Raw genomic sequence first — 13375 nt, forward strand, 5'->3', positions numbered from 1 at the left:
CTCCCACAGGCGCAACAAGAACTACAAGCCCAAACCGAGTCTTCCCAAGGTCAGTTTGGTTTTTCTCTCTCTCTCACACACACACACACACACACACACACACACACACACACACACACACACACACACACACACTGAACCACCGGGTAGATAACACAGGTTTATTTTCTCCAGTTTCATGCTGCTTTGGAATTTTTGTTTTCCTCTCCTCCATCACCGACTGACCATTTCATCACTCTGTAGCTTTAAAGTACAGCGAGTCCTTGAGTTACAAACACCCGAACTTACGACGTTCCGTCAACCGTATTGTATTATTTTTGAGTGCCAGTGTTTGGTTGCAACGTTTTACGCTGACCGCTCCGTGAGGTGTATGGTAAACATCGGCTGCCGCAAGACACCATGTTTCTTATTGACTCGGTCAGTGATTCCCTTTTAGTTACAAAAACCCTGTTTTATTTACAAAATGTTCGCTTTGTCAATCCAGTCAAGTTCCCATGTATTTAAATTGGCCAGTAAGTGAAAAAGTGTGTGTCCTGGCAGTGCGTGAAAGAAAAAATGGAAAAAGAACAGATACAGAAGTGAAAGTAAAAAATGATAGTGGCGCATGAAAATATTATACTTTGTATCATTATATTAGCATTTTTTTAACACGAATGATGAGTGAAATTGTCAAAAGAACATAAAGTCCTTTTACATAACACAGCATTCATGTTAATTCTTTTTATGTCCTTATGCTGTGTGTCTATAATAAGGGTGTTTGCAGCTGCACTGGCTACATTTCATATATTTATTCACACACTTACTCTTTTTTTAATCTTACAAATGTGTGTTATATCTAATCAGCTATTTGTTTTTGCTGTGTCATTTATTTTATCTGTAACCTTATGGAAGTGCTCCGAGTCTGTCCCTAGGATAGAGTCCCATAAAGCGTAATAATATCGTGTTTTATTGTATTGTATACAGATGGACCGCTGATGATATATATAGACACACACACATACACACACACACACACACAGGTGTGTTTTGTCACTCTGTTCTACATGTGTTGTTGTTCCTCCTGTTCTTCTGCTGTAGCACCTGCTGGATGTGAAATCGGTGAAATACTTGAGTGGTTTGACTCTGCACGACCGCATCACCAAGTCCCTGCTCCATCTGCACAAGAAGAAGAAGCCGCCCAGCATCAGCGCCCAGTTCCAGGTGAGCGTGGCCACCTGGTCACCCACACTCGCGGTCATTGGTGTTACTGGAAGTCCCGTGTGACTGTCAGGTGGGGTCAGCGGGGCCGTGATGACCAGGGACCCCTTCCTCAGCCGACGTCATGTTTCCTTTGAGCTCGGATCGGCTCCGGGCCCCGGCCCGCCTATGTGTTTTCTAAAACAGGACAATAAAATTTTATTAGCCAAACTTCCCCCCCCACTCAGGTCATTAATTCACATTTTATTTTGGTCTCATTATGGGAGTTTGGGTGGGAATCAAAATGAGACCTACACTGAATTCCTCAAATCATAGCAGCATCGCACATTTATCACAGTTTATCTCCAGCTAATCGCGGTTAATTACCATATTTGTACTGCTTTTGTAGTCTTGTTTAGTGGTAAACGTGCCGGCAGGTCCTGTTCTCTCTTGCTAACAGCCGCGTCTCTCGGTGAACGAATCACAGGCTCAGAAGTGTGTACCTGAAATCGGCCTGTCTGTGTGGAGCCCCAGGGGGTGTTCTTACTGTTCCCCCAACCCCATTTTCGTTGGGTCGGGATCCTCCCGCCAAGAACGCCGTCCAGGAAAACGCTCAGACCTACATTGTGGAAAACGTCCCGCTTTCAGCACCACCCATCTAGTTGTTGTGTTTTTTTACAGACGAGTGTTATTAAAACTTGAATTAATGTGTTCTGCTTCCGGGGGGTGCGGTGGCGCAGTGGGTTGGACCACAGTCCTGCTCTCCAGTGGGTCTGGGGTTCGAGTTCCGCTTGGGGTGCCTTGCGACGGACTGGCGTCCCGTCCTGGGTGTTTCCCCTCCCCCTCCGGCCTTACGCCCTGTGTTGCCGGGTAGGCTCCGGTTCCCCGTGACCCCGTATGGGACAAGCGGTTCTGAAAGTGTGTGTGTGTGTGTGTGTGTGTGTGTGTGTGTGTGTGTGTGTGTGTGTTTTCTGCTTCCTCAGCAATAAAAAAAAAAGTATATGACGCTGGCAGGAAGGGACAGATTTTTACTGAGATTTGACTGTTTTCTGGTGTGGGTCCAACCCACTCTGAGCGACTCTCCTGCATTGCTCCTCCTGCCTCCCCTCCAGGCCTCGTTGAACAAGCTGATGGAGACCCTGGAGCAGTCGGAGCCGTACTTTGTCAAGTGCATCCGCTCCAACGCGGACAAGGTTGGTCTCCACGTGGCACCGTGACACTGCCCGTGTCCACGTGTGCTGTAAAACACACCGCCTCTCGGCGCGTCTCCCTGCGTCTCACTGCACCTGCCGCCTGTCTCCGGCTCTCAGCTCCCGCTGCGCTTCAGCGACAGCCTGGTGCTCCGGCAGCTGCGGTACACAGGCATGCTGGAGACGGTGCGCATCCGCCAGTCGGGGTACAGCATCAAGTACAGCCACGAGGTGAGACTCGGGGGAGGGTCTGTCCCATGCGGGGGACACAGTGATACAGTGTGGTACATTGTGAGAAAGTGTAGTATGGTGTGGTAAAGTGTGATGTGTTAAAATTATACAGTGTGTATAGAGTGTATACCGTACTGTATGATATGTATGATACACTTTGCAGCGTGACACGGTGTGATACATTTACATTTCTCTGGTGCTTTTCTCCGAAGTCACTTAGTGTTAAGCTACTTACAATTATTTACCCATTTATACAGCTTGGTAATTTTACTGGAGCAATTTAGGGTAAGTACCTTTCTCAAGGGTACTACAGCTAGAGGTGGGACTCTGTGACCTTTGGGTCCAAAGGCAGTAGCTCTAACCACTGTGCTACCAGCTGTCCCATCGAGAGCATATAGTTCATTCAGTACTATGCAGTGTGATGCGGTGAAGCAGTGTGAATACCGTGGTCCCTTCCTCACCCCGGGTCTTGTCATCAGGACTTTGCCCAGCACTTCCGCGTTCTGCTTGCTGAAGGCACCAAGCCCAACCAGCTCAGCATCCAGGAGTTCATGCGCAAGGCGGATCTCTCTCCAGGCGGCTTCCAAGTGGGCAGGACCATGGTAGGGGCACGTTCGTGAGTTGGTTTGCCTCTTCCTGTGTTTCTGTCCATCAGCCCACCTTCACCACCCCACACCTGTACCCCCACCCCCTACCCAGGTGTTCCTGCGGGAGGCGGAACGCCAGCGGCTGCAGGACCTGCTCCACCGGGAGGTTCTTCGTCGCATCGTGGCCCTGCAGCGCCGCTTTCGGGCTCTGAGGGAGAGGAAGAGCTTTGTAAGCATGAGGTTGGCTGCTTGCGTGATCCAGGTGAGAATGGTATCTCCACCAGACCACTAGGAGGAGTAGTGGTGCTGAGGGGGGGGACAGCTGCTGTGTTCTTAACCTCCTTTAGCACATTTTCACCTTTATAAAGGAGTTAGTTTGGAAAGGGCCGTTCACTTCGAATTCTGGACCCGATTTTTGGAAACAAAAAAGCACTTTAGCGAAATAGTAATACCTGGAAGAGAGTTAGTGAAAAAACTGTCAAGTGGCTCCTTTGCTGTGACAGTTTAAGATGGTAAGTTGTTGCTTTCAGTGATTTTTAAAATTATTAAACCCCCTACATGTCTCTTTTTTTGCTCTTCCTGCTGACGTGAACCAAGCTGAACATTTGAACAGTATGTTGAAGAAATACCTCATCTCTCCCATGCAGAACAATGAAAGTTAAACTTAGATGAAGTCAAACAGGTTTTATACATTAATCTGTGACTTATTTCACTCTTCAGTCATCAGGTCAGACACTCATCAAACACAGGCATGTAGCTGTCACACTGACAGGTTTATCTGATGCATGTCAGTGTTTGGTAAGAGCAGGGAGCAGGATTCCTGTCACCTTTCTCTGTGATACGGCATTTTCGCATACCTTCCCACCCACATGGGTCTTTGCACCCAAGGAAATCCACTCTCACTAGGCCCTCTTTACATGTGAATCCTGTGTCCCATCAGCGGTGGTGGCGATCCTGCCGGCAGAAGCACATGAGCGCAGGAGGAGGATCCGACCACAACCGCCAGCAGGGGGCAGCACTGCAGCTGCAGGCGGTCTGGAGGGGCTACCGAGCCCGTAGGAAGTTCCTGCAATGGCGGGAAGGTGCCCTGGTCATCCAGAGGCGCTGGAGGAAATGGCAGAAGCGAAGAAATAGAGCCGCATGCACCATACAGACAGCCTGGCGTCGGCACAAAGAAAGGCAAAGCTACTGCACGCTAAGGAGCAGCATCCTGCTCTTCCAGGCAGCCTGCAGGGGGTACCTGGCACGTCACAGGTATGGTGCTGCAAGAGCAGGATTCGGCAGCATGCACAACTGTCTCAGCAGAGTCTGCATGAGCATGAGAACATTAGCTGGGTTGCCGTGGATACGTGTAAATGGCAGGAGGGAGATGCTGTCTGTCTACAGGTGAAAAGAAGAATTGCTTACTATCCTTAAACATGAGAACATACCCCAAGTCATGTTTGTTACCAGGGTACTCTGTATCTGGGTATTCATATGGTACAGCAGTAGAACCTTACCTGCTATGCACCCTCACCGAATTGGTTGTGTACATCTGTTATTTTTCCAGATTTAAGGACCTAAAAGAGCAAAGGCTGAATGAAAAGTGCCTGAATGGACAGTCGGGCCCAACACCAGAGAAGGAGCAGGTCCACAGCATCGTGGGACTGGACCTCTGCTCATGGGAGGACCATTCATACAAGGAGCGTGCAAAGAAGCTTGAGGCCCTTGGCACTTCTCTGGACAGCCTCCGGCACGGGCCAGAGAGGGAGGCTCACTTGAAGGATGCGGGGCACGAATGGGTTAGAGAGAGGTCCAGAACCCTGGAAGAGCCCAACCTGAAGACTCGGGCTAAGCGGGAGAACCGGAGGATGAGGGAACTGGAGCAGGCAAAGTTCAGTCTGGAGATGCTCAAGGTGAGGTCCACAGGTAAGGCATCGCCATCTGAAGAGAGGCAGTGGTCCCTGGAGCTGATCCCGAAAAGTACGTCGTCGCCCAAGGGAGTCCCAGACAGCAAGAGTTTGAGCACTGATCACCATCCCCAAAGCAAGCCAGGTTCTTCAACGGTCAAGGAGGGTAGTGCTCCAGGAGAGGTTCCATCAGACAGCCCGAGGTCAAATGGTCCGCCAGAACTTCTGACCTCCAGTGAATTTTCCACAAGCCCGAGGACCAAAATGGAGAATCTGGCACCTCTCCCTAGGATAGAGAATCACTTACCAATCTTCTATGTGCCCCCTAAGGTTCCCCCAGCTGTCGCATCAGAGTCTACCAGCAAGCCTTGCAGAGAGAAGAAGTCGACCTCCCGTCGCCCAGTGGTTGTGGTTATTAGCATGCAGAGGGATGCGCTCATGGAAGACGCCATGGTTGTGGCACCAGAGGTCCGTGATGGTTCGGTGCAGACAGATCTTTCCCCTGTCCAGCCTACAGTTCTTGCCCAAACCCCACCTACGGCTCCCTCCCAGGATCAGCCTAAAAGTCCGTCCAGAGCTTCACCTATAGCTACGCCCCAAACTCCACCTTCTGCCATGCCCGTGGATACTCCTCCAACCCCGGCTACGTTCTCGACATCTCCCCTCAGCAACGACCAAGCCGTGCTGGAGCGTCTGGAACGGCTGCAGGAGGACAGCGAGGAGCAAAGACAGCAGCGGCAGAGTGAGCGGGAGATGATGGAGCAGATCCGCGGGCAGAAGCTACAGCTGGAGAAGGAACGCGTAGCGCTGGCACAACTGGAGCGAGATCGGCTGGAGAGGAAGCGGAGCGAAGCGCTGCAGCGCATCCAGCAAAGTCAGCAGGCAAGCGGACCCGCCTTCCCTGGCCCTACCTTGGGAGCCACTTCTAGAGCGGCTGGACTAGAGGAAACCGGACCCACAACTTGCCAACTTCCAGCCATCTCTCATACCAAAGGGAGGGAAGTGAGCGCTTTGGGACCTGAACCCAAGGAGGGTATGCTTTTGGATACTCCCCCTAAGAAGAGCCACACCCACACTATCAGCATTAGCATGACTGACAGGTCAACAAACATGTTCTTCATACCCAGGGACAACAAGGTCTCCTTCTCCAAGTGAGTCATGGCTTCTGCATGATTCTGTCTGATGCTCAGTTGGCAAGAGGTTGATGCTGAGTCATTCTGAGAGTAAACACAGAGGCTTGATTCCATCTCTCTATTGCCTTGTAAATCTGCAGGTCTGATAAGGATTTGGCCAACCAGGAGAGGTCCATGGCATTCAAGAAAGATGAAGCCTCTTCAAGCTGCAGGCCCCCCAAAGGACTGAAAGGGCGTGAAGTGAGTGAGGAAACAAAAAGCTTTAGTTCTGAAATCTCTAAAGCTGGAAATTCTTTCAAGGTGATGTCAATGAAGGGTTCAATGGTTCATTGAGTCTTTCTTCAGTTTGGGGAAAGTTGAGGTTATCAGTTCTCCATGTAGCATCCCAGAACACCAGCACGACTGGAGCTGAACTTCAAGTCCCAAAATATTTTAAATTTGAATTCCAGGTGTCAAGCACAGGGGGTGCGGTGGCGCAGTGGGTTGGACCGCAGTCCTGCTCTCCGGTGGGTCTGGGGTTCAAGTCCCGCTTGGGGTGCCTTGCGGCGGACTGGCGTCCCGTCCTGGGTGTGTCCCCTTCCCCCCTCCGGCCTTACGCCCTGTGTTGCCGGGTAGGCTCTGGTTCCCCGTGACCCCGTAAGGGACAAGCGGTTCAGAAAGTGTGTGTGTGTGTGTGTGTGTGTGTGTCAAGCACAGAATAAATGAGAAGGCAACAAGAGGGGCCTTGTTGTAGTTTTGCCTTCCTAGTCTGTGTGTGTTCTAGCATCCGTGAAGGTCCATCACTGTGTGTGTGTGTGTGTGTGTGTGTGTGTGTGTGTGTGTGTGTGTGTGTGTACGCACGCGCGCGCACGCCTCTTGTTGTGAGGACAAACATTGTGCAGACCCCTCCCACAGCCTACACACCAACCTGAGGTGACTTCATCATGGCTGCTGGGGGGAGTGCCAAAGGCAGGACCTTTTTCCCCATGTCGTTACCATTTGGTCTGTCATTTGGTCAATCAGGTGGTCAGACCAGGCCGTAGAAAGAAAGCACGCATGGGACGGACGCGTTCGGACTTCATGACCCGAGGTTCAAGCCTGGAGGGGGAGGGTGACAGGGAGTCGGAGGAAGATGAATACGATGAGGTCCTCCTCATACACTCCCAGTCCCCCAGCCCACCCCTCCCGGAGCAGGATGCTGAGGGGGGCGTGGAGCAAGCTTGTCACAGTGACTCCGAAATGGTAATTGTAAGAGTTAGGACTCACCCCCCGGGTGTTAGACGCACCAGTAGAGGATATCTCTAACCACTAACCCCTGCCTCAGCAGAATCGCCATACTGACAGCTAAAGTCCTTCAAGGAGCCTTGCGTTGTGTTCCTCTATAATGTGGATGGGGAAGAACCTTCTGGAAAATGTCAGGACTTGTGATGGTCTCTGTGTCACAAATGTAAACTTTTCAGAATGGCTCAATTCAAACATTTTAATTTGTTAGTTAAAAGCCTGTCCAAAGCGATACACAGCCATCCCTCAATTTATGAAATGAATCCATTCTTGAAAATGGTGTAGATATCGAAAAGATGTTTCCCATTATTTTTAATAGGGAAACATAATAGTGGGTTCTCAGCCCATCCGAAAACCTGAAACCAATTATTACAAAAACGCTGTAAAACACCAGTATAACATCGACCCATGATTTCAGCTCAATATAAAACATCTACGTTTACATTTATTCATTTAGCAGATGCTTTTCTCCAAAGTAACATACACGTCATAAAATAATACAAAAACATGTTAGGTTAACAGATGAAGACATCTAGACATCCAAATCGCTTCATAATTATCAAACACTTATTGAGGTTATTAATGAGTATGGGTTTCTAGGCAGTATATTTCAGAAACAAGCTGTTTTCCTTATATTCAGAAGCCAAGAACATTCAATAATTAAATTGTTAAAAATATGTGCAGACAGCAATTTAAAATAGAGCAATTTATTGTCATAAATTGTTGCTGTCCTCACCAGTTAAAAAGAACAGTTGATGAGTTTTGGTGGGTAGAGGAGAGAAGAGGCTCGGCAGTCATTCTTGCACCGCCACTGCACAAACGCATCGAGCAAATGTGAACATGGGACAGGAGACGGCTGATGGTACACTAGTGCCAACTACAGTACAGTACAGTACCCTACTTGCACTAAGCTTGTGCGCTGCGTGACCATCAAATGGTTTTGGACACGCTTTGGATAAATTTTATCCTGACGTTGTTTTGTCAGGGAAATCGAAAATTGGTTATCATAAAGCAGGAGCCTTTTTACCAGAATTTCGGGTAACGAGAGTTCATAAATCGAGAGCTTCCTGTACAACAGTTACTGTGCAGTATTTACCTGACTTTATCCAAGGTGACTTGCAGTGGTGAATACACTACAGTAAATTGCCCACAGTCATTCACACATCACATTTCATCTTTTGGCATTTTACATTTCTACTCTAGCAATAAAACTTCCAGAAGTGTGTTCTTTCCCCCCCACAGGTTTGCTCACTTGAACATCCTAACCCTAACGCACTCGTCTCTGGACACTCTGATCAGCATTTTTGAACTGGACAGATTTCTGTTGGTCACCACTGAAAGGGAGAGGGACTCTGTCTCTGTGTGTGTGTGTGTGTGTGTGTGTGTGTGTGTGTGTGTGAGAGAGAGAGATTAGCAGCCATCAGTGCATGAGTACACACTTGACCTTTCTCCTCTCCTCAGCCTCCTCACTGTGCCCCCCCTCCCCCATGGCTGACAGCCTGGGGGCAAAGCGGTGTGGCACGCTGTCTCTCCCCATTGGTGAATGTGGTCGTCTGCCTCATTAACACTTCTCTTCTTTAACAAAGTAGACCTTAATACGTCACTGTTGAGTGGCTTTTTCTGCTTAATGCCCTTAGTCGCACGGCTGTGGCCCTGCGCTGCAAAGCACGCGTTCGGGCCTGGTCTCTGGCGGTGAGACCTTCAGCACATCTCGCCTCATGTAGGTATCGGTATGACCTGGAATCTATTAACAGAAAGAGGGTCTGGGGCTGTAATGTCAAAGCAGGGTACACCACTGGCCCCTGTACTGCCAGCAGAGTAAGAATAGAGACTCACAGCCAGTGTTACAGTGCCACCTACAGGCCATATAGTGTAGTGCACTTGGACAAAGCTTTGGGTTAGGGGTTAGAGGTTAGGGTTAGGGGTTAGGGGTTAGGGTTAGCTACGTGGGAATAGCAACATACTCACATTTTTTAGTATTAGACTGGGATACAAACAGTTATTTGATCCAAGGTGAAACTGATAGCTACATTAGAGCAGTTGCTGTAATCGACTGTTTAGTGAATTCTGTCGTGATGATGTCACTGTCAACAAACTGACTCTGTCTCCCCCCAATCTTGGCCTGCAGTCTTCCTCGTTTGCGGGCGAGCAGAGAAAGATGCACAAGGCCATGTCATCAGGGGACCTGGGCAAGGTGGACTCCCTACGAAAGGCGTCCCAAGCCGATGGACGGTACTCGTTTCTCTTTGCCTGTCTTAAGTGTTTGCGGGTGTGTCTTTTTTTTTGTCGAGACCGCGTCCCTGACTCTCCGAGGTCATGTCCGTGTGTGCGTTTGACAGAGTTCGTACGAGGATGCGCTTCTGGGGAAAACCTAAGCTGGGCGAGAAGAAGGGTCTGCGGGAGAAGTCAGCCAGCATGGGGGACTCGCAGGAAGGAGACGGGGTCGATGCCGGGATGCATGTGGGAGAGCGTCCCTTGTCTCCCCTGCAGAGCTTGGATCTGGCTCCCGAGCGCAGCCGGGAGTCAAAGGAGAACAAGGAACCGTCTCCCAGGGCGAGACGGCGGCGCAGCGTGAAGATCAGCAGCGTGGCTCTCGATGCCGCCCCCTGGCAGAACGACTCGCTGCACATGCTCACCAGCGTAGGCGACTTCCGCAGCATGATCGACTTCCTCATGAAGAAGGTACAGCTGCAGCCCAGGATCCGGGGTCGGGGTTCGGTGGTGCCGGATCTCCGCACCTTCTTCGGAGGATCGCCTTGTCTCAGCGGCTCGTTGTTATTCTCTTAGATCAGTGACCTGGAGAGCGAGGACAGCAAGAAAGACACCTTGGTGGACGTAGTCTTTAAGAAGTCGCTCAAGGAGTTCCGCCTCAACATTTTCAACTCGTATTCAGCAGCTTTGGCGGTGAGTGTATGAACAGAAATGGGCGGAAGTGTATGGCGTTGAGTTGACTGTGGAGTCACTGTGGCTGAAAGCTCTGTAAGCACCTGAAGAAATGGAGCAGTGTTGTGTTCTGAGTTCCATCTGTTGTTCTGCTCGCAGATGGATGACGGGAAGAGCGTCATCCGCTACAAGGACCTGCACGCGCTGTTCGAGCATATTCTGGAGAAGAGCATGCGACAGGAGCAGCGAGACTGGGGGGAGTCGCCTGTCAGGGTCTGGGTCAACACCTTCAAGGTCTTCCTGGATGAGTTCATGACTGAATGCAAGCCCCTGGAGACCACAACTGGCAAGGTGTGTCCCACCTTGGGCCCTCGCTGTTGTCCGTGTACCCCATAGTCTGCATGGCCCCTCGCACTGCCCTCTTGGCCCTTCCTACTGTCCATGTGGGTCCTCCCACTGTTTGTATGGTCCTTTCTAGAGTCACTGTGGCTCCACCCTTTGCAGTGGAGTTTTGGGGTCATGGGTGGGATCATGCGGGAAAGATGTGGTGTTGATCCAGTATTTTCAAATCCTTTCCAGGTGCCAAAACCAGAGCGCAAGAAGAGGCGGAAAAAGGAATCCGACATTGTGAGTGTGCCACCAGGGGACAGTGCTGTTTGTCATGTGAAACTGCTTTATGATTGCAGGTGTTGCCATGGAGACTTCGAGCGAAAGGTTTCCTGCTCAAGTCCCGTGAAGTATACTCTTTTGTCTCGGATGTGTGGGCTGTGAACGAACTGACAGAAATAAAATATCTTTTAAGGAATTTGAATCAATAATTCAGTTTATTTTGGGGGCGTTGATGACATACAGTATGTGCAGCATAATATTAACCGGCCATGGAATTCAGAATCACAGAGCAGCTGTGTCGCCCCCTACAGGTGGAGGAGCACAATGGCCACATCTTCAAATCTACGCAGTACAACATCCCCACCTACTGCGAGTACTGCTCCTCGATCATCTGGATCATGGACAGAGCTTGTGTGTGCAAGCGTGAGTTCAGCCTTCGGTTCATCTAGGCCTCACGTGTGGCTCGTTTATCCGTTCCGCACTCCGTGATCCTGAGAAGTCTTGAGAGTGGCTTCACCCCGTCCTTTTCCCGTTGCAGTGTGTCGCTATGCTTGCCACAGGAAGTGTTGCCTCAAGACCACCACCAAATGCAGTAAGAAGGTAAGGAGTCGTGCATCAGTGCACACAGCGGAGAAAGCTGTATTTTATTCATCGTCGCAATTTGAACATTTGAGAAGTAAGACGGGTAGATTAATTCGTGTTTGGGTTTTAACCACTTTGGACTGAGACACTGTGTGTGTGTGTGTGTGTGTGTGTGTGTGTGTGTGTGTGTGTGTGTGTGTGTGTGTGTGGAGCAGTACGACCCTGAGCTGACCTCCAGACAGTTTGGCGTGGAGCTGTCCCGTCTGACCAGCGACGACAGGCCCGTCCCCCAGGTTGTGGAGAAGCTGATCAGCTACATTGAGATGCACGGCCTGTACACTGAAGGCATCTACAGGAAATCTGGGTCCACCAACAAGATCAAAGAGCTAAAACAGGGGCTGGACACGGGTACGCTGGGCGGGTTCGTTGTTTTCCTCCACTCGGACATGGGTGCTGGATGCCCACTCTCACCTGCGGCTCTGTTTCGCAGATGTGGACAGCATGAACCTGGATGACTACAACATCCACGTAATTGCTAGCGTCTTCAAGCAGTGGCTGCGTGATTTGCCAAATCCACTCTTGACCTTTGAACTCTACGAAGAATTCCTCCGTGCCATGGGTGAGTTTCTTCTGTCCGCTCAATAAGATTCCGACAGCTTACGAACTCTGAAATGGCGCCGGAAGTCTGTCTGTCTAACGTTTGTTCGTAACTCCGGTCGCAATTAATAAATGCTTAATAGTACAAACATTCCTCAATTTATACATAATTTTAGCTCTGTAAAAAGCTGCTGCACAGCCCTGATTTAAAAAAAAAAAAAAAAAAAAAAAAAAAAATTGATCTACAGAAAATACAAACGTAAAAATAGAAATTCTTACTTATTGTTGACTGATTCATACTATAAATGTACTTTTTGTCCTCGTATTATGTATTGCCAGTATTCAGGAACATTGGACTCAAACTGTGAACACTATGGGAGTGAATTGAATTAAGATCCTTCCGCACTCCTTTTCCGTTTGGGTGCTCTTTACTGCCATCTGTTGAGCTGGTGTGTATATACAGGTGATGTTATTAATGTCACAGACAGACAGATTTCAGAAAAGAGATGTGAGTATTTTAAAGTACCATTTAAAAATAAACTCTCAAATCTTTATTGGCTTAAGGCTGCTCGGTTATTCCTACGACAGCCAAGAAAACTGGTAGCGCACCTGCAAAGAACCTCTCCGGGACGAAACTCCACCAAAACTAGTCCTGAATTAGTCTTGTCCTTCTACTACCACTCTCTCCGTGATGTTAGTAACAGAGACATGGCCCTGTTTCTTCGTTCTCCAGGCCTCCAGGACAAGAGGGAGGTTATTCGAGGTGTGTACTCCGTGATCGACCAGCTCAGCAGAACCCACCTGAGTACACTGGAGCGCCTTATCTTCCATCTGGTCAGGTAAGGACCAAGTTTGGTATAATGAGGTGGGAGGTAGGGTAGGGATGGCACAGACCGTTACTCTCCCTCTCTATGTTGTTGCAGGATTGCTTTGCAGGAAGAGACCAACCGGATGTCGGCTAATGCACTGGCAATTGTCTTTGCCCCCTGCATCCTGCGCTGCCCTGACTCAATCGACCCACTGCAGAGTGTGCAGGACATCAGCAAGACTACTGCGTAAGACTCGGGGGTTTACCACGTTTCACTGGGTTTACTGTAAACGCCACTGTTTCTGTGCTGCCGAATTGACTTTGTTTACTGGGAACCTATACGTCTCACCTTAGCTGAAAGTGTACACCGGTACCAGTCTTCCCTTAGCTTATGGTCTGTATCAGTACTGGAGTTGCCTTGTCATGGTTC

At 49.6% G+C, this 13375-nt stretch overlaps 1 protein-coding gene across 5 annotated transcripts in view; it reads left to right on the forward strand.

Annotated features, from left to right (window-relative positions):
* LOC108942296 (unconventional myosin-IXa-like) overlaps positions 1-13375 on the forward strand; it is a 76733-nt gene that overhangs the window by 57918 nt on the left and 5440 nt on the right. For 4 of the 5 annotated variants that reach the window (XM_018765520.2, XM_018765519.2, XM_018765521.2 and 1 more), the window contains 21 exons: positions 10-49; positions 1078-1200; positions 2289-2369; positions 2487-2597; positions 3077-3199; positions 3297-3446; positions 4125-4438; positions 4734-6224; positions 6347-6446; positions 7209-7427; positions 9595-9698; positions 9806-10148; positions 10254-10370; positions 10509-10700; positions 10929-10976; positions 11270-11381; positions 11497-11558; positions 11756-11948; positions 12031-12159; positions 12871-12976; positions 13061-13192. In XM_018765520.2, coding sequence (XP_018621036.2) covers positions 10-49; positions 1078-1200; positions 2289-2369; positions 2487-2597; positions 3077-3199; positions 3297-3446; positions 4125-4438; positions 4734-6224; positions 6347-6446; positions 7209-7427; positions 9595-9698; positions 9806-10148; positions 10254-10370; positions 10509-10700; positions 10929-10976; positions 11270-11381; positions 11497-11558; positions 11756-11948; positions 12031-12159; positions 12871-12976; positions 13061-13192 — 4290 coding nt within the window. The remainder of the gene's footprint in view (positions 1-9; positions 50-1077; positions 1201-2288; positions 2370-2486; positions 2598-3076; positions 3200-3296; positions 3447-4124; positions 4439-4733; positions 6225-6346; positions 6447-7208; positions 7428-9594; positions 9699-9805; positions 10149-10253; positions 10371-10508; positions 10701-10928; positions 10977-11269; positions 11382-11496; positions 11559-11755; positions 11949-12030; positions 12160-12870; positions 12977-13060; positions 13193-13375) is intronic. The other variant, XM_018765523.2, reaches the window with a different exon arrangement.

This window comes from Scleropages formosus, chromosome 5 (genome assembly GCF_900964775.1).
Source record: "Scleropages formosus chromosome 5, fSclFor1.1, whole genome shotgun sequence".
NCBI lineage: Eukaryota > Metazoa > Chordata > Actinopteri > Osteoglossiformes > Osteoglossidae > Scleropages > Scleropages formosus.